This window comes from Nothobranchius furzeri, chromosome 6 (genome assembly GCF_043380555.1).
Source record: "Nothobranchius furzeri strain GRZ-AD chromosome 6, NfurGRZ-RIMD1, whole genome shotgun sequence".
Classification (NCBI taxonomy): Eukaryota; Metazoa; Chordata; class Actinopteri; order Cyprinodontiformes; family Nothobranchiidae; genus Nothobranchius; species Nothobranchius furzeri.
In genome coordinates, this window is record NC_091746.1 from 23,049,086 (window position 1) to 23,069,813 (window position 20,728).

Consider the following 20,728-nt stretch of genomic DNA (forward strand, 5'->3'; position numbering starts at 1 on the left):
TTAGACAGGTACAACGCTGTTTAACCACACATTAGACGGGTCCAGCCCTGTTTAACCACACATTAGACAGGTACAGCCACCACACTAATTTACTTTTAAATAGGCTTTTCATTGTCCACAAAAGGCTTGGGGGTAAAACAAAAAAAGCATAACCACTGGTGCCACCCATGCACAAAGCTGTGCCTCACCTGGGCCACCCCATTTTAAAAGATCTGAACACGCCACTGATCAGTCTCCCATCAGTCTTTCTGACAGTACACATAATCCCTCACTCGCCTGCCCGCTCTCGATCGCCCTCTGGGCAGTATTTAGTTTTTCCTGGAAAGGGGATTTCTCGCCCCCCTTGGCCACACACACACTTATCTGGATAACATTTTCATTTGAAGGAGAGCTGATAATCCTGTTTATGCTGGCTTTGTTTCATCTTGAGTCAGCAGTAAGAGTTTGAAAGCTCCTAAAGAATTGTTTTAAATGAACATGTGTGTAAAACGCTCTAATGTTCAGAACCTGGAACCGAGGAGGATCATTTAAACATCATGTTCAGGTCTGAGCTCCTGGATCTCAGCTGCTAAACGGAAAGGAACATCCTGTTGGATTGGGGGGGGGGCAAAGCGCTCTGTTTCCTGGTTCGATCCTGAGATCTGGATGGCCTGTAGCTCTATAGCATCTTCTTAGGGTTCTGCAACCTCCCAAGGCGCTTCACAACACAATCAGGCATTCACACGATGGTGGGGATGAGCTACGCTACAACAAAATGTGGCAGCAGTAGCTCAAGTGGTTGAGCAGGTTGTCCAGTAATCGTAAGGTTGCAGGTTTGATCCCAGCTCTGGCTGTTGTGTCCTTGGGCAAGACACTTTACACGTTGCCTGCTGGTAGAGGTCGGAGGGACTGGTGGCACCTGAGCCTCACCTCTGCCAGAGCAGCTGTGGCTACTTTGTAGCTCATCACCACCAGTGAGTGAATGGATGAATGGTAGTGTAAAGCGCTTTGGAGTCCTCTGGCTTTGAAAGGTGTCAGAAAGTGTAGGTCAAGGTGATGCCAGACCTCCTCCTCCATAAAGTGTCCTGGCTCAGGCCTCGAGACAGGTGGAGATGCTCCTTCTCAGCAAAAGAAGGAAGCCGAGGTGTTTCTAGTATCTGATTGGCTCCAGGTCACCTGAGTGCTGTAAGGACACGCAGATTATAAATCCTCTCTGGTTTGGGAACACCTTGAGATCCAACAAAACGAAGATGTGAGGCATGTCTGGGTTTCCCAGCTGGAAACAGCTCCACCACACCTTGGAAGGATGGGTGTAGACAGACTACCAGGCCTGTCCATGGGACGTTGTGAACACTGCAGCTGTCCTCCACTCTAGCAGGCAGCATGGCGTTTGGGACACGTCACAATATCACAGAAGGCAAGGGAAGTGTCCCATACAAGTCTAATTTTAACCTTTCAGAACTCATCAAGGACTTTCAGAATAAAAGTCACGTGCAGATTTCCAGTTGCTTAACTGGTTAAAAAAGGAATTTCCTGTAAGGTAAACAGAAATTCAAATAAGCCCTTCTGGATTCATCCTTCATCTTTGCTTGTTATGAATCAGGCCTGGTCTTGTTGATGAACTCCACCTGTCACACTGTCCTTCAGTCCTGTCCGTGTTAATTGCTCCCACCTGCCTCTCCTCACCCAATCACCCAAGGTCCCACCTCCTCCTGTATTCAAACCCTGTCAGTCTTTGTTGTCTTGTCGGATCATTGATAGCATGTCTCGTGTGTTTGTCATTAAAATCCCTCCAAAACGTTCCTGTCCGCCTGCCTTCTTCCCCGCATTTGGATCCTCACCTCCGCTTCACTCACCTTCGCACCCCTGACACCACCAGCTGAAGGACGGATGCCTAAGTTAGATAAGCTTCAGTATCCCTCCTCCTCCTCCTCCTCCTCCTTCATCACTCCTCTCAGCTGGAGCCCCTCCCTTCCTCCGATACCGCCACGCACGAACGCAACGCTCCAGCTGAGCAGTCAGACTTCATCTGAGGTCCCAAAAGTCCCTCGTCATCGTCATCTTCACCATCAGCTGATCTGCAAAGACCGGGTAGAGAAGAGAGCGGACTTTTTTCACCCACTGATGACAGATGCTTGCAGAAAAGTGACGCAAACCGGACTGCGGGCGCAGTGGACTTTAAGGAACCAAGTCCCGAACGCACGCGCGGATTCAGACACCAAACATGAACTCCAGGAGTCAGACCCAGAGTCTGTCAGACTCCAGAGAGCTGGACAGGTCCTATGACCCGCTCACAGGTACCGTTTTCATTCCTCTGTGGTGGTCTGGATGCGGCTTACTGGTCTGGTTAGTGCGAAACCGCTGTGAGTCGGAGAATTTGGCGCCCATTCCGCAACAGAACACCGCTGCTCCAAAAACGCGTTTCCCGCGTGTGTTTTTTTTTAAAGCTGTTGTATCACATTGTGACAACGTCCACGAAGAGAGATGAGCTTTTCTTTATTCTTTCTGTTTTCCGGGGTCTGATCTGGTGGAGCTGCAGCAAAAACAAACAAATTCATTCATACATTAGATTTTTTGGCTCGTGGGTTCATTTTATTTTCCAACGCCCACATTTGTCAGACCTGAAGTTTCCAAAACTTACAACCCAGGGGCAGATCTACAACAGGGCAAGGGAGGGCAACTGCCCCCCAGCTGTAGCACCACCTTCCACCCCCCTACTTTAATGTCAAAACCTTAAGCGCTCTAAAAATGATGCTAGTTATTTAAGTTATTTATTTTAAGTAATCCATCTATATTTTATACAAACAAATCTAGTTGTTTTCTTAAAAGAAATAATGATACAATAAATAGTTTAACAGTGTTTTTTGTGTGTATTATGTTGACTCTACGTACGTATACAAGATTTTCACAAACTCAAATCCAGCTTTGGCTCCCTGCATAGAGCAGATCTATTGTTGTCATAACACACACACACACACACACACACACACACACACACACACACACACACACACACACACACACACACACACACACACGCACACACACCCCTCTGTGCTTTTTGAAGCGGTTATATCACAATCGTGACAACTTCCACAAATAGCGTTTTCTTTGAAGGAAAACAAAGAAAAGTGTAAAAATAGCCGACTGTAAGATTTCAGAACACTTTCATGTTCATTCGACAGTTTGATGGAGACCAAGTGGCTTCTTCTGAGGTAATGGACATAATCTGGTGTCAGTTCAGCTGCAGGTGAACCAACACTGAACAGGTGTGTGAACTCTGAGGGTTTAGAACAGGATACACACATAGCTCATAGGTATCCATGCAGAAACCAATAATATAAATGTGAATATAAAAGACTCATCAGTGATACTCCTGCTGAAAACATCGTGTTTACTTTGTTTAATGAATTATAGATTCAGCAAATGTTTACAAAGTTATCTTCCAGTTATGTTCTGAGGTGAAAAGAATGACATCAAGTGAAGTTGCTTATTTTTAGATTTACCTTTAAAGCCAGACACGGCTCTTCTGCACAAGGAGATGTTTCATGACTTTAAACGTTAAATATGAATTATAGCAGCCTGGAGCTAGCTTAGCACAGATGGGGCCGGTGAAAAGGTGGGGTGGCCCACCACAGGGTGGTAACTCTGGGAGAGTTAGCTAACTGTGCTCCTTCATTCTTTGTTATCTATTCAACACATTAAGCTCAAATTAGAGAAACAAACATTTAAAAAAGACAAACGTTCAAAACTTTGTTTCAGTTCATTTTCAAAATATGGTTTTAGAAAATTTAAACAGTTAAGTTGGTTGTTTCAACTAAAATATCTACAAAACCACTAGTTTCAAGCCTCAGTGGTACACACATATACTCAAATTGTGGTTTAATACATCCATTATTTATTCAAATGAAAAAGGCTGTGGGTTGGTCAACAGTTTTCCAGGTGTGACCATGCCCCCCCCCTGGCCACCCTTTGGAGGCACCTCTGGCTTAGCTGGGAGAGTGGTCCAAAACAAACTGAATCTGCATCACTAATGATCTCCATGACAACTCAAAGGATCACTTCAGATATAGGGTTAGGAGGTAGAAGTGAGGGACCCAGACCCTGTTCTCCAGCTGCTCCTGGGGATCACAAGGCAGAGTGACAAGGATGGAGTTGGGATTCAAACTGCCAACCCCACCCGACATCTCATGACCCTAGCTGAAGGGTGGGGTCTAGATGGTGAGATAAGTCCACTCCTCCCCTACAACAACACATCAGAGCAAAGTCTCGATCATCTCTGGATCTGTCCCGGTGTCGCCGGCAGCGAGAAGATGTGTTCCGCCATTTTTCCGGTTGGAAACATGACCTCACCTGAATCTATCCTCTTTGATGATGTCGGATAAATGAGCTGCTCTTGTTTAGCGCCTTTCAGAGTCAGAGGACTCCCAAGTACAGTGAGTCATTTATTCACACACTGATGGTGATGAGCTATGTCATAGCCACAGCTGCCCTGGGTGCACTCACAGAGACCAGGCTGCTGCACAGACACTGCCAGGTGGACAGGAGGGTGACGTGTCTTTCCCAAGGACAACTGACATGACTGACAGCCTGGTTTCAAACCTGCAACCCACTGGTAGAGCTCCTCGCCCTTGAGCCACCTCTTTGAGAGGGACTTTACATAAAAGCCTAAATACGATTGGTCGATGGGTAGTGAAAACTGTCTTCAACCCCCGTGTCCAGCGTTAGCCGCAGAAAGGGAAAGGACGGGGACGCTCGGATGAGAAGAAGCCAGACCGTGTGCCCAGCAGAAAGCATCAGCAGCTCCACGGCACAGAAGAACCAGGCAGGCTTGTCGGGATGAAACAGCACCGTTGTACTTTTTACCCAACAGAGAAGAGCGATCAAAGCCAGCGGAAGAGTCGCATCACTGTCAGCCAATCAAACGTGAGCTGCTCACAAATCATGAATAATAACGAGTAGGACTTCTGCACACCCCCCCCCCCCCCACACACACACACACACACATCCCACAGAACGTTCTGAAACAGAAGAGCAGCTGAAAATGACTCACAAGGCTTTCGTTCCATCTAGAGCAGGACAGCAGCAGCTCTGGAGGTGGAGTCATCGGAAGGTTGCAGGTTCGATCCCACAGAGAATGCTGCCCTTGGGCAAGACACTTAACCTGCTTTGGCTGCTGGCGGTGGTGGGAGGGGCCTGTGTTCATCAGCCTCGCCTCTGCCAGTGCGTCCCAGGCAGCTGTAGCTACATTGTAGCTCATCCCCACCAGCGTGTGACTGCGTGAATGACTGATAGTGAAGCGCCTTGGGGTTGTAGAACCTTAAGAAGGTGCTATACAAATACCATTCACCATTTAGAGACCAAAGCAAGTCCAGTGAAAAACCGAGTATTTCCTGAATACCACTCATGTTTTAGTGTTTGAAGTTGAATTTCTTTAAATACCTCACGTTGAATAAATCAATTAAAGGTGGAATATGGAACAGGAGCTCCACAGCGACATCTAGTGTTGGAGGTTGTAGTTGCACCAATAGAACAAGGCTTCCAGCCGTCAGGATACCAGGTTTGAAATGTTTTCCCTCATCTGTTGTAGGGTTAGGGTTAAACTCACTCTGGTTTTAGATCTTTTATGGTCGCTTCTCTTTGAGAAGGAGGTCCACATCTTCTGGCCACAGAAGCAGCTGCTTGACTTACCGAGTCCGCCATTTTCCACAGGGCCAGCCCCGCTGTGCCAAGCAATGGTGCCCTCTACTGGCTGGTAGATGTACACATAAACCCAGAGTCAAAACAAATGTTTGATTGTTTTTTAATTAAAATATAGGAAATACGATACCTTCGTTCTGCACACCTCTGAACGCCCGGGAGATGGTATCTCATCAAAGATAGATTTTTATTTAACTTTAAAGAAAATTAACCCTGGAGCTGTTGTGTTTCTTCAGAGGTTGAATCTTCCTCAGTCTTATCTCCATGTTCACCTGAAACGTTTTCCTGAGAAATTCATCAACAGCTTCAGAAATCTAATTAGTGGAATTCTTTCTCCATAACTTCATTTACAACCACGATGTCATCCTCTTGCCTTTGTTAGAAAGGATCTACTCTAATCCAGCACAGGCGACCAGACTGTTTTCACAGTTCTTCTGTAATCTGGACTACATTTGTCCTTCTGAAGGGATTATTGTAAATGCTTAGGCTGTTGCCATGACAACTTCAGCTGCGTGACCCTGCCTAAGCTGTCGTGACCTCCAGATGTAAACGACCATCCCAAAACAGATGAAGCAAAAGGAGACTCGTTGGAAAATAGTTTATTTATAACGATGAAAACTAAATGTATGTATTTATGCTTCTGTCCAGGTGTGTGTGTGTCTATGTGTGAGTGTGTGTGTGTATATGTGTGTGTGAGTGTGTGTCTATATGTGTGAGTGCAAGTGTGTGTGTCTATATGTGTGAGTGTTTGTGTGTGTGTATATATGTGCGTGTGTATATTAGGGGTTGTATGAACTAGTCGACTTCACGGCTCTGTAGTGACTTTTTATGCCTGTCATCGACTAGTCGCTGTCACGTGATAATGACTGACAAGATGCAGTCCTCCAGCAGGTGATGAGCCCCTGCGTCAGGAGGCGGAGGCGACGCGCTGTGCCAGAGCGTCGGTACTGACACCGGCGGTAAAACGGACATTTAACCAAACTGTGACCTTTTCCCTCTTGTAATTTAACCTTCCCCTCACCCCCATCCTAATCTTAACCAGTTTGCGCATGCAAAGCTCTGATCGTTAACGCGCTCCAGACATCTGCGTCCTGAGCACCGCCAAATCAGGTGTCACCACCTCAAAAACAAATAAACACGCGATCGTTGATGTCGGCTCATTTCCTTTCATGTTTTTTTTCTGTTATTTGTGCCTGATGCGTTTCGTTGCTGCGGAGCGAGGCGCATCACCTGTTTTGTTCTCCGGTGACGCACCCCCAAGATTCCACTATCTCTGCTCCGCTCCGCTCCGGCATGAACTCCGCAGCAAAAACGGTCCCGTTGTAGTCGGCCGGCGAGCATCGGCACTCCGCTGTTTTTGTGGTCGGTAGATCTTTTAGAACTGCAGTTCAAAGGTAACTCATGAGGTGAATATGAAGGCAGGTAGCAGTTTCTCTTTAGGATTGCGAGGAGATGCAGGAAGATAATAAACAGACAGGACAGAAAAATAGTCAAATAAAAACAAGTTAGTTTTTGTACCTGCTGGTTGCAACAAACAGACACCATTGAAGGTAATCAGAAGTGAGGAACAGAAAATGAAATAATTATTTTAATGTTTAGAGCAGCAGGAACTCCGAGAGGCTGCAGGAGCATCAGTTTGCTGCTGCTGCGCAGGGGGAGGGGGGAGAGGACTGAAGTAGGATGCAGAAACTACCGTTGTTAAAGAGATGTGTTTAACTTAGAAAATTCTTTCTTTCTTTTGATTTGGGCGCGATTTTAATTGTCAAAAACTCCAGCGAACCTACCGACCCCCCCCCCCCCCCGCTTCAGGTGTATGACGTCATCAACAACTAGTCAAAGTCGACTCGATTTTAATTACTTGACTGTCGACTTTAAAAAATTAAGTCATGCAGCCCCTAGTGTATGTATGTGTGTGTGTTTGTGTGTGTGTATGTGTGTGTGTATATATGTGTGTGTGTGTGTGTGTGTATATATGTGTGTGTGTGTGTGTGTGTGTGTATATATGTGTGTGTGTGTGCGTGTATATGTGTGCGTGTGTGTATATGTGTGTGTGTGTGTGTGTGTGTGTGTGTGTGTGTATATATATGTGTGTGTGTGTATGTGTGTGTGTGTGTATATGTATGTGTGTGTTAGTGTGTGTGTATATATATATATGTGTGTGTGTTTGTGTATGTGGATATGTATGTTTGTGTGTGTGTGTGTGTGTGTGTGTTTGTGTGTGTGTGTGTGGATATGTATGTTTGTGTGTGTGTGTGTGTGTGTGTGTATGTGAATGTGTGTGTGTGTGTGTGCGTGCGTGTGTGTTTGTATGCGTATATGTGTGTGTGTGTGTGTGTGAGAGCGCCACCCTAACCCTTGGTAGCAGAGAAATTCCTGCTGTTATTGATGTTGGCATAAAGTAAGTGTTTGAAAAGCAAAGAGATAATTATTTAAAACGTAAACAACTTTATTAAATGAACCAGATTAAAATATCCTCGGAGAGTTTTAATTAGTTTAATTGGTGGGTAAATACGGTTTAAACTAAATAGGATGAATAAAAATCTGCTGTGTTGATACATCTTTAAACAGAAACTTGCACTTGTTTTTATTTTTGATGTGAGAATGTTTTATACTTTGATAAACCGTTCTTTACATCCATTAAATTCAATTTAAATTTTGTGTTTTTATATTCTGGTTTTATTTGCTTTTACTGTTAATAGTCTGTTGTTTCATTTCTTTTGCTCCTTTTTACATTTTCCATCTACCTGACTATTTTAGCTTGTGTTTTCTTGCTTGTTTTTTGTGCAGCGCTTTGTATGGTTGTAATGCCGTGTTGAAAGCGCTATATAAATAAAGTGGTATGGTATGGTATCCATGGTCAGTCAGTATCAGTCATAAAGAAAGACAGGACTTCCACCCAGCAGACAGATCAAGACAAAACTCTTTCAAAGTACAACCAGACAAAATAAAGTTTATGGGGCTAAAAAATCACAGAATCAGGAAATATTTCTATGAGTTAAAAATGATCACCTATAATAAAAGACTTGAGGTGTGTTCTAGAAGGTCCTACAGGTGAGCTCTGGGTCATCAGCTGAAGAATCAGGACGGGTCGTCTCTGTCTGACGACAAAAACACCAGATACAGAGCAGTAGAGATTATTCTTCTGTTCAACATCTAGAGCAGGGGTGTCAAATATGCGGCCCGCGGGCCGAATCCGGCCCGCAAGCGGGTTAAATCCGGCCCGCGAGATGGTTGTGTAAACTTTATTTTCATACTTTACAATGTAGAGTGAAAATAAACTTATCTTTGTGAGAAATTTTTCTCTGTAATGAGTATAAATACAACAAAGCTGTGCTCAAGGCTCACACAAGAACTTGAATCACATCCTGAAGTTGGCCGCCACTCAGGATGTGACTTCTGATATTGATGTGATGGTGAAAACTAAAAGATGTAAAGTAAAATGAGTCAAATATACTTTAAGTGTTGCATGAAAATGATCTTGCCATGTGATCTGTAAGCTCTTTGAATCACTAAGAAATGTTTTTTTTTATTTGTCGATTTTATTTTTATTTTTTTCAAATTTTCAAGTACACTTCAGGTGTTGTACTATTTTGGATACACTGTCCTCAGGCTCCAGCCTTGTTTTATATTGATTGTATTAAAACAAAGAAAACAATCTGAAGTTGTTTTTAATTTACCGGTCCGGCCCACTTGAGACTAGATTTCCCTCAATGTGGCCCCTGAGCTTAAATGAGTTTGACACCCCTGATCTAGAGTCACGGGCTTTGTTCTCACTCCACAGATGTTTGACTCTAGCTCAACACCGCCACCTAGTGACCACATACTAACACTGACTCCAGTTTTCATGAAGTTATTTTATTTTATTTTTGATTAAAAACAAATAAAATGTCTCAGCTTCATCTTCAGATTTCAGCTAAATTATCATTCAAACAGTAGCAAACTCTCCACTAACAGGTCCTTCACGGCAGCGGCCCCTCCATTTAAGAATCCTCTTCCAGGGACTCTGAAGGTCCACAATCCGTCGCGGTTTTCACACGACGACTCAAGACCTTTCTGTTTAATAAGGCTTTCTGTGGCCATTTGTTATGGCCTACTGTGTGTTTTACTGTATTATGTTGTTTTGACCTATAGTTTGTGTTTACTGTAAGAACTTCTTAGATTGGTCGTGTTGATTCTTGGAGACTGTTGTTATTCCGTACTTGGTAGCATGTTGAGATTGTAATGTAAGGTGCATTATAAATAAAATGTATTAATATTATTATAAAATAACTAAAAAAGTCACAACATTGACTCTGAAGCTATATAAAGAATTTAAAAATCATAATTATGACTTTAAAACTAAAACATGACTTAATTCATAATGATGACTAAAATCTCTTCTTTAGAACTTATAATTATAATTTCTAAATCCATAAAACTGACTTATAATATTGGACGCCTCCCTGGTGAGGTTTTCCGGGCACGTCTAACCGGGAGGAGACCTAAAGGTAGACCCAGGACACGCTGGAGGGACTATGTCTCTCACCTGGCCAGGGACTACCTCAGGATTCCCCCGGAGGAGCTGGCCCGAGTGGCCGGGGAGAGGGAAGTCTGGGCTTAGGCTGCTGCCCCTGGGACCTGACTCCGGATAAGTGGCTGAAAATGGATGGATGGATATCATATTTTTATGTTTGAATCTCTGAGTTTTTGGAATCTTTGAAGTATTTCTGAATTACGTTTTCTTATTTACTTTTTGATTTTGCTCTTTATTGTTTAGTTTTTTACGCTCCTGATTTGAATAAAGTTGCTCCTGACACCAGAATGTCCCCCGAGGGTCGATAAAATGATTTTGTATTATATTAAACATCGTAACTTGGTTTGTGACTATAAAACATGTCAAACGTGTAGAACGTAGCAAAACCTCTTGTATACGCGTGTAAACTGTTTAATTATTCTTATTTGCCGGTTGTTATCATTCATGAAGAAACGTTTAATGAGCATTGTTATCCATTTAGCTAGCTGCCTCTAATTTTGGTGTTTTTAGGTGATCCTCCATCCAAACCCATCAAAAAGACCTTGAAGCAGCACTTCCTCAAACTGCTGCCCTGCTACCACTCTGGCTTGAGGTCTTCAAATTCTCAGCGTAGGTGTCACCTCACTGACCTCCATTTGTTTCTCCCATCCTAATATATATAATAACCTCCTTATTCGTGCCTCTTTGGCAGGAAGCACGTCTGATGAGGGTGAGGTGTCGACAGTGTGTTACAGACCAGAGGGCCTCGACAGCCTCGTTCAGCAGACCAAGTTCACCAAGAAGGAGCTGCAGGTCCTCTACCGAGGTTTTAAAAATGTCAGTCCAACGATTCCCGTAGAGTCACCGATTCTCTTCGTGTCCCACAAACACGAGGATTTACCAAATGGTTTGTGTTTGTGAGGATGGATTTGTGTCTCTGGTATTCACAGGAATGTCCCAGTGGTGTTGTGAGTGAGGAGACATTTCAGAGCGTCTACTCACAGTTCTTTCCTCAGGGAGGTCCGTCACAATCATAAACCTTGAAACATGACATGTTTATGGAGAAGTGTTACCTACTACAGTTTATCACCAATAACTCTTGCATGAAAAAGTTCTTTTAAATATTAACACAATTGCAAGTCTAAAAGTAGGAAGTAGGAAAAATGCGATCAAGCTGCTGATTCATGTTCTCCTCTGCAGACTCAAGTATGTATGCACACTTCCTGTTTGAAGCTTTCGACACGCACAACCACGGATCTGTTAGCTTTGAAGTGAGACACTTTTATTTACTTAAAACGCTTCTTTTATCTTCTTTATCGATTCTTATGTGATCATCTCCATTATTATCTCTGCTACGGGGGCCCAGAAGGTTCAACTAAGCTCAGAAACGCCAACACAACAACAAAAAGCTAGATACAAAACAATAGAACGACGACGACGAGCTCAAACACAGACGACAAATGTCATAATGCAAACGTCATAATGCAAACGTCATAATGCAAACGTCATAATGCAAATGTCATAATGCAAACGTCATAATGCAAAAGTCATAATGCAAACGTCATAATGCAAACGTCATAATGCAAAAGTCATAATGCAAAAGTCATAATGCAAATGTATTAGTCAGAAAGTCCCATCAGTCACCATCACACACTGACAGAAAGAAAACGATCTTTCCTACAGCGCCTCTCCAGATGAAAAAAGATTTTAAAAAATGATTAAAAATATGTTTAAAATGACAAGAAAAAATAATTATGATTAAAAAAATGTAAGGAAAGGGAGAGAAAGTGAATAGGAAAGAGTGAATCTGAGGATCCCGGGAAAGGAGGAACAGGTGGAAGGAGCAGAACCAGGAAGAACCTGTTGAGATTAGAAACCTAACAGTAGTCCTGGCCACGAGGCAGCAAAAGTTAGTTACAAATATTTCAGTTACACAGACATGTTGTGTACTAGATTACTAAAGGCAGTTACAACGTGTCAAGGGTTCACTCTGGTTTTAAATGTATTTAAGGAGATAAACTGGGTTAACTTCCAGTTTTCCTGCAGCCTGGACCATGCAGAGGGAGCAGAGTGAACTAAAGCCCTTTTGCCCAGTTCGGTGAGAGCAAACGAGCGAGAAGTTACACTTGACTTGTAGGTGGGTAGTAATCCAAGCATGGCCTTATAAATGAAGGTGCACCAATGTCCCAACCTCCTGGTGGATAAAGAAGGCCGTCCCACTGGAGAACACAACTCACCACGATGGGTCAGTGGTTTACAGTTCGTGATAAACCTCCGTGAGGCACGATGACCACATCAGTCTTAAGGAGAGGAGGTGATGAAGGTCCCACCAAAGCCTGAACAGGTGAGTTTAAAGGAGTCCACTGATCTCAGGCTCAGGGGGAGAGAGGTTCAAAGTCTGGTGAAATTCATCTCCACATGTGACCCATCCCCGTGGGGAGAGGTGAGCTGCAGCAGCGGCTGCGCTCGGGAACCACGTGGTGGCTTAACCCCCAATCCAGCCCCTCAAAGCGGAGTGTCAAGCAGGGAGGCGTTGGGTCCCGTTGTTAAAGTTTTGGTATTTGGACTTGAACCCTGATCTCCCAGTCCCAGGATGGACACTCTACCACTGAGGAGGCAATACCAACAAATCAGTCACAGTTAAACGGCATAAAGCAGCAACACAACCTTCTGGACCGCTGTGGTCAGAATTTAAACCACAAATCGCCGTGAAAGCAGATCATTCTAATACATTTAAGCTTTGAAGTCATTTTTCTCGTGTCTTCGTTTCCTTCGTCCTGCAGGACTTTGTTGTGAGTCTATCCATCATCCTGAGAGGCTCCATCACCGATCGACTCAACTGGGTCTTCAATCTTTATGATCTCAACAAGGATGGCTGCATCACCAGAGAGGTACCTGAACCTTCAACCGTCCGTGAACGGACCCGTGTTGATACACCATCCATGCCGTTTACTTGTGTTTGGTCCAGGAGATGACAGAAATGATGCACTCCATCTATAACATGATGGGGAAGCACACGTACCCCAGCTTGAGGGACAGCGCTCCAAAGGAACACGTCAACATCTTCTTCCAGGTACTACTCACCTGCTGCTCCAAAAGTCATGCGATTATTTAAAGGCCAAGTTCACTGGGAAACCACTTTTTACTTGTAACTGAAACAGATTCGGTCACTCTGAGTTTTACATGATGAGATAAAACATTTTCCAGAGATCGACTCACAAGGCATTCGTTTAGAGCCCACTGCAGATGCACATCACTGGACTTGGCCTTTAATGATTATTTCTACATGAAACAGCAGGAAATCATTTACCTTTTTGCTTATTCAGGCCTGGGAAATGCAGCTTCTTTTAACATTAATTATTCAAGACTAATTTAACATTAAATGACTTAACGCCCATCCGCATCTCTTGAAACTGGATTGCAGCATTTATGGAATCATTTTATCTCTAAAGTTTGAGTCGGCGTGGTGAGAAGGTCAGAAGTTCATGGAGATTTCAGCTTTAACAGGTTTCTATGATATGATGCTGTTAAGCCCTTAAAAGTTACCAATGATTTCGTCCATATTTGCATTTTCACATGTTACTGTTTGAGCCACTTAAAGATAAATCACGGATGTTTTTACTACATTTGTCGCTTTTGTGCCACATTTCCTCCAGAAAATGGACAAGAATAAAGACGGAGTTGTCACCGTGGAGGAGTTTTTGGAGATGTGTCAAAAGGTCAGTAGAAGTTCAGCGATCTTAAGCACGAACATTTCACACCACAGCAGTGATTCTGAACAGAGATGGTCTACGTTGTCCTTCATCCAGGACGGGAACATCGTGCAGTCCATGCACATGTTTGATAACGTGATCTGAATTCAAACAGGAGACCTGAAGTTCCCCGTCTTCCTGGAGCAGGACTGTGTGTGTGTGTGTGTGTGTGTGTGTGTGTGAGTGGAGGGTTTCTACTTTAAAGCCACCTTTCCTAAAACTGGAAGAGACGGAGCAGAAGGAGACAGTTTCTGAGTCGGCTCGTGCTCTGATGGTAGAAAGCTTCAAGTCTGAGCGGAAGCGACGGTCTCCATGGTAACATCCTCCTGTCCTCACAAACTCCGCACCACCGTTTACTGTAGCGGGCTCTGAAGCCTGCATGAAGCTCTTCCTTTACCGACCACTCGATGAAACATTTTCCACAGGAAACGGTTCCACTGACAGTGAAACGAATAAAAACAGATTCTCTGCACATCCACTCATTTTATTTCTGATTGGTTTCATGTGTTAGGGTTCATTTTCATTATTTGGGACAAAGACAGTCACATGGTTTGAAATTATGACTTTGCATCATAATAATTAAAAAAAACTTATGATTTATATCGAATTGTTAAGTTTCAAATTCACAATATTGATTTTGAATCTGTCATGGCTTTAGGAATCATAATTAAAGCCTTAAAACTAATAAGATCCTTTATTATGGCTTTAAATCTCATACTTTAAACTGACTGATAAACTTTGATTTAAACTCCGTTATGAATGTAAACTCTTACGACTTACAAGCTCATAATTGTGTCTTTAAACTTATATTCAAGACCTTTCATTATGTCTTTATTAGGACTTTAAATCTAATTTAGTTTCAGAAATAAAAGCTTTGTTTATTTCTTCGCCAGTTTTGGTTAAACAGAAAACCTACGCGGATCTAAACGGTCAAACTAATGTGCGAACATGCAGATTTGAAGCTAAACCACACGTCTTCAGCTTGTTGTGCACAGAAATGTAAAGATGCTTTTTTATGTATTTGGATCAAACCTCCAAACAAATGCAGCTTTTCTGATGTGGAAATCAAGAACTCCAGAAATCATTTCACATTTCATATATTCTTTATTTTTATTAAACAAATGTTCAGTAAAAACTCTTATGAAGTCAAATAAAAAGCGTCCCTGTCAGTAGTTTCCTCCAGCTGCTGGCCGTGCAGACTGAAGCCTCTCGCGTGACGAGCGAATCAAACAGATGTCTGAATCATCCGCGTGGTTTTCCTCATCACAGCCACAGATATCCGTGTAAAACTTACTCTAAGAGCAAAAACATCGATCTTCAAAGAGATGAGGGCGAACAATGAGAAAGGCAAGTGTTTGTGATTCCCACCAAACACATCTGGTGCAGGGCATTTTAAAGCCTCTTTGTTCCCTCATACTGAATTATTGCCACAAGAAAATGTTAATCAAAAGGCTCACAGTGGGACATCAGCCACAGAACAAAGTGTCAGAAGTCATTTTGTTTGTTAAAAGGTGTAAAAACCCCGCGGCGAGGGGCAGCGCGGTGGGGCGAGCCACTCTGGCCGTGTCCTTAAATATTCTCTTTCTATTTGTTTAAAAATAAAATGAAAGGTTACATGATTATCATCACAAAATAAAAATCTCTTTGGCGTAAAACACCCACCCAGAAGCGTGTACACACACACACACACACACACACACACACACACACACACACACACACACACACACACACACACACACACACACACACACACACACACACACACACACACACCTCTTGCTAAGGTTTTCTAACACAAACCTAAAAAGCATCATCACTGTCACTTAAAATCTGAAAGCAGAGATGATTCTATTAAACACAAGTTGAGCCCTGTTAAGGTTATGAGTCAAAAACTTAATGAGTTGCAAATATTACAGCAGGTGGAGAGCAAAGGGGGTGACTAGAACCAACACCTCTTCATCCCTTTGCAGCTCACTTTAGATCTTCTGCCTCCTCCTCCTCCTCCCGTTTGTTTCCCTGTGGATCGACAACAGGAAAAAATTGAGCAGACACAAAATTATTCCAGGATTTTCATGGCATCGACGTGTCCTTCAAGAATATTAATTTATTATTTAATAGTAGTATTAATCTAATACTGTTTTTGGGGATGAAGATCCATTTCAAATCTCAACGGGAGCAACTTTTTAAGAAGTTCTCCTTAAAGCATGGATTAAAATATTGTTTTTAGGAAACATAAAAATGTAACTGTTGTTTACAGACAAATAGAGAGAAATGTGTTGTTACATGTATCTTCTAGTCTCCCTGGTGTTGTTACATGTATCTTCTAGTCTCCCTTGTGTTGTTACATGTATCTCGTCTCCCTGGTGTTACACGTGTCTTCTCATCTCCCTTGTGTTGTTACATGTATCTCGTCTCCCTGGTGTTACATGTAACTCCTCATCTCCCTGGTGTTGTTACACGTGTCTTCTCATCTCCCTTGTGTTGTTACATGTGTCTTCTCATCTCCCTGGTGTTGTTACATGTAACTTCTAATCTCCCTGGTGTTGTTACATGTAACTTCAAATCTCCCTGGTGTTGTTACATGTAACTTCAAATCTCCCTGGTGTTGTTACACGTATCTCGTCTCCCTGGTGTTACATGTAACTTCTCATCTCCCTGGTGTTGTTACACGTGTCTTCTCATCTCCCTTGTGTTGTTACACGTGTCTTCTCATCTCCCTGGTGTTGTTACATGTAACTTCAAATCTCCCTGGTGTTGTTACACATATCTCGTCTCCCTGGTGTTACATGTAACTTCTCATCTCCCTGGTGTTGTTACACGTGTCTTCTCCTCTCCCTGGTGTTGTTACATATAACTTCTAATCTCCCTGGTGTTACACGTATCTCGTCTCCCTGGTGTTGTTACACGTATCTCGTCTCCCTGGTGTTGTTACACGTATCTCGTCTCCCTGGTGTTGTTACACGTATCTCGTCCCCCTGGTGTTACACGTATCTCGTCTCCCTGGTGTTACACGTATCTCGTCTCCCTGGTGTTGTTACACGTATCTCGTCTCCCTGGTGTTGTTACACGTATCTCGTCTCCCTGGTGTTGTTACACGTATCTCGTCTCCCTGGTGTTGTTACACGTATCTCCTCGTCTCCCTGGTGTTGTTACACGTATCTCCTCGTCTCCCTGGTGTTGTTACACGTATCTCCTCGTCTCCCTGGTGTTGTTACACGTATCTCCTCGTCTCCCTGGTGTTGTTACACGTATCTTCTCGTCTCCCTGGTGTTGTTACACGTATCTTCTCGTCTCCCTGGTGTTGTTACACGTATCTTCTCGTCTCCCTGGTGTTGTTACACATATCTCGTCTCCCTGGTGTTGTTACACGTATCTCGTCTCCCTGGTGTTGTTACACGTATCTCGTCTCCCTGGTGTCTTTACACGTATCTCGTCTCCCTGGTGTTGTTACACGTATCTCGTCTCCCTGGTGTTGTTACATGTATCTCGTCTCCCTGGTGTTGTTACACGTATCTCCTCGTCTCCCTGGTGTTGTTACACGTATCTCGTCTCCCTGGTGTTGTTACACGTATCTCGTCTCCCTGGTGTCTTTACACGTATCTCGTCTCCCTGGTGTTGTTACACGTATCTCGTCTCCCTGGTGTTGTTACACGTATCTCCTCGTCTCCCTGGAGTTGTTACACGTATCTCCTCGTCTCCCTGGTGTTGTTACACGTATCTCCTCGTCTCCCTGGTGTTGTTACACGTATCTTCTCGTCTCCCTGGTGTTGTTACACGCATCTCGTCTCCCTGGTGTTGTTACACGCGTCTCCTCGTCTCCCTGGTGTTGTTACATGTATCTTCTCGTCTCCCTGGTGTTGTTACATGGGGTGCAACAAGTATGCCCACCCCTACTCAGCGCCTCTCAGTGGGAGCAACTCCAGCGTGGTAGAAAGTCCAGCCCCTCTTGAGGAAACTGGTTCTGGAGCCAGAGCCATGTGTTGAGGCGAGTCAGATTTGGTTTATGTATTTAGCAGACACTTTTGTCCAAAGCAACTTACAAGTGATACGATTATATCTAGTTGGAACCTCTCTACCTCATCCACCAACTCCGGCTCTTTCCTCAGCAGGGAGGTGACATTCACATACCGAGAGCCAGCTCCTGTAGCCGAGGACCAGCCCGCCATGGTCCCCGCCTTCGGCTACCACTCAAAACACAATGGCCCCTCCCACGAGTGGTGAGCTCATAGAAAGGGGGACTCTTCTTGTTAAGAGTGAACAATAAAAGACCATCTACTGACCGTTAATATTGGTCGCGGTACTGGCCGTCATAGCCCATGCCAGGTGGAAGATCCTCCTGCATCATATGTGGATCAATGCCATCCATGGGCATTTCTGGGTATCCGTAGCCATGGAAACCACCATCTAGTGGCTCTAGAAGTCAGTCATAACATTTATCTGGTTATTATTTACACACAAAAACAAAAGAATTGCATCATTCTGACTTTTGAAGAAAGTGTTTTAAAAAAAGCTACAGATGTGAGTTTTTTACTTCACTCAGCTTAAGGGGAGCAATAAAATACTTCAGCCATAAAAGGAAAGGAATGAGATGAGGAGCAGCATGCTAACGGTGATAAGCTGAAGGAGGTCAATAGGCCTGCTTTAATAAAAGTACAGTACAACAATAACTAGGTGGAGTTTTGTTTCCAGTCCCCAGAGCTCGTGCGTTTTGTTAAAAACACCAAGAAAGATTTTAGCTGCCAAATATCTGCAGATAAAAGTCTGTGGACACGTTCCTGCTGCAGTTGCACGCTGTGGTGTCACTGCAGAGGAATGTGCTGTACGGGCACAAATCAGCCAGACAACTCACCCTCTGGATAGTTTGACTCCATCAGAAGGGTGTTGTGGGCCTGTGGACAACAAAAGGCTAAAGGTCAAGTCCAACCAGCACATCATCAGCAGTGCTGCTGTGTGTTTTCTAAAGAATATTTAAAAAGGAAATTCCTTATTTAATGAAATGTGTAGACGTGTCAGCAGAGGGCGAAGCACACTCACCGCCTCCCAGGCCTCGGGGTCCTGCTTGAACAGAGAGTGCGTGAGCTCCACGGACACACGCTTCTTGTAGTCTACCGGCTTATCCTCAGAGATGCGGAAGAGCACGGCTGCAGCGTACGTAGCTGGAGGGGAAGATTCAGACAACGTTCAGCGATGCAGAGAAAGGAAACTGAGTCGGGAAATTCTACAAAACCTGGAACCACGCCGTGGTGGTCACTCAGAAAATGTCACAGCAGAATAAAGGTGTGTCAAATATCCAAAACCCTGCCCGGCAACTTTAGCAGTGCAGTATGAGGGCTGAAAGGGCAATTAAACTAGGTTAAAGGTCACATTTTTCACACATTACAGACAAACGGCAGCAGATTAATTCAGAGCTTTAAAAAAAACCCAAACCCTCTGACTGGGACAGTAGAAAAAACAAACGACTAAATATTACATCTGAAGTACTATTTTTGTCTCCACTCGTTTGGATCGGCCTGATCATCAGTTTAACGGATCACTAGTAGATGTTTTGGTCCAACTAAAGATTTATTTTACTCATCTAGGGACTTTAGTTCTGGCGTTACCATAACAACAGCCCATTGTTGGAGGTGCAAACTGGCAGGTCTTCAAATGAAGCGTAAAAAACACACCAGACTACATGTTTCGCCTTCCAGGCAAAGCTTTGGAGACAGTAATAAAACTCTGTGGTCTTGAAGAGTTTAGATAAAATATTTGATGTAGATTAATCTGTGAAAAGCAACGCTTTAGAGTTTTTAACACTTTAGGCTTTTGTTTTCAAAATGGGCTCAACGGTTCTAGTCAGGCGGTAGAACCTTTACAGTAGGGATGAGCCGGATCCTCGTTTCAGACTAGTATCCGGTACGGATAAAGCATTTTTGAGGAGTATGAGCATGAAACGAGTAAAACTCGTAAATATCTGTAATCGTGCTGAAGGAAAATCCTCATTGGGTAACTGACTGTCTTCACGCTCTGCGATTGGCCAGTCAAATAGAGCGCCCGCCCCTCCCTACACACAAAACTCTGCACCGGGAGCTCAGTCCGCGTCCGGTCCATCCACGCAGACACACAGACAGTAACGGATCTCTCTGTGCTTGCTTCACTGCTCGCGTTTCTTCAGTTCACCTCTTTTTAAAGTTACTTTAAAGATATTTAAAGTTACTTTTTTCATAACGTATGTGGTTCATTTGACAAGACAGAGCTGAAAACGGCTCATGCTGCGTCAGTCACTATCTCCGCTCCGGTCGGGGTTTTTATTTTTTTCCTCTCTCTCCTCTTCCTCAGGATCCACTCCCTCTTTCCTATTCGCTCTCTCTCTTTCTTTACATTTTTTAATCACAATTGTCTTATTTTTTGCTCATTTTAAATATATTGTAATCATTTTCTAAATTCTTTTTTCTATTTTACATGTTTTTGTGAAGCGCCTCGTGGTTTTTATCTTGAGAGGCGCTATAGATAAGATCTTTTCTTCTCTCTCTTAATTCATGCACTTAAATATGAATGTTCTGATTTTACTGAAAAACTTGTTCTGTAATAGTTCCTTTACTATTGTGATCAAAAACATTTAATCTCAACTCTGAGGCTGCTCTGTAAATAGTTTTCAAATAAACAATACACATAGCAACTTCTGATCAGACTTAAAATAACGTCTCGGTTAAACTACACCCATTTCCGGGTTAGGCCACGCCCACTCCGAGTACAGATACGGTTACAGATAATTTAGATGGTTGAACAGATACAGATAGTGGTGCACTCGCTCATCCCTACT

General features: G+C 43.5%; 2 protein-coding genes across 5 annotated transcripts in view; one reads left to right on the top strand and one right to left on the bottom strand.

Moving 5' to 3' along the window:
- Window positions 1-2,063: 2,063 nt before the first annotated feature.
- On the top strand, window positions 2,064-14,173 carry LOC107392467 (A-type potassium channel modulatory protein KCNIP2). Its single transcript, XM_015970296.3, has 9 exons — window positions 2,064-2,276; window positions 10,703-10,801; window positions 10,884-11,008; window positions 11,122-11,191; window positions 11,372-11,442; window positions 12,955-13,062; window positions 13,140-13,244; window positions 13,828-13,890; window positions 13,981-14,173. Exons 1-9 carry the CDS (start codon window positions 2,204-2,206, stop codon window positions 14,026-14,028), a joined length of 762 nt encoding a protein of 253 aa, XP_015825782.3. The 5' UTR covers window positions 2,064-2,203; the 3' UTR covers window positions 14,029-14,173.
- Window positions 14,174-15,748: 1,575 nt separating this feature from the next.
- Window positions 15,749-20,728, bottom strand: part of jupa (junction plakoglobin a) — a 28,141-nt gene continuing 23,161 nt past the window's right edge. For 3 of the 4 annotated variants that reach the window (XM_015970268.3, XM_015970286.3, XM_054743978.2), the window contains exons 13-16: window positions 18,961-19,082; window positions 18,776-18,815; window positions 18,207-18,339; window positions 15,749-15,942 (exon numbers count right to left, since the gene is read on the bottom strand). In XM_015970268.3, coding sequence (XP_015825754.1) covers window positions 18,209-18,339; window positions 18,776-18,815; window positions 18,961-19,082 — 293 coding nt within the window. In that variant the 3' untranslated portion in view covers window positions 15,749-15,942; window positions 18,207-18,208. Of the gene's footprint in view, window positions 15,943-18,205; window positions 18,340-18,775; window positions 18,816-18,960; window positions 19,083-20,728 lie in introns of those variants that run through there. The other variant, XM_015970277.3, reaches the window with a different exon arrangement.

Excerpts from the sequence above, each read along its gene's own strand:
- LOC107392467 (XM_015970296.3), top strand. The coding sequence starts at position 2,204 with ATGAACTCCAGGAGTCAGACCCAGAGTCTGTCAGACTCCAGAGAGCTG. Across the intron at positions 2,277-10,702 it reads GTCCTATGACCCGCTCACAG|GTGATCCTCCATCCAAACCC; the intron begins GTACCGTTTTCA and ends TGGTGTTTTTAG. Across the intron at positions 13,891-13,980 it reads TTTTGGAGATGTGTCAAAAG|GACGGGAACATCGTGCAGTC; the intron begins GTCAGTAGAAGT and ends TCCTTCATCCAG.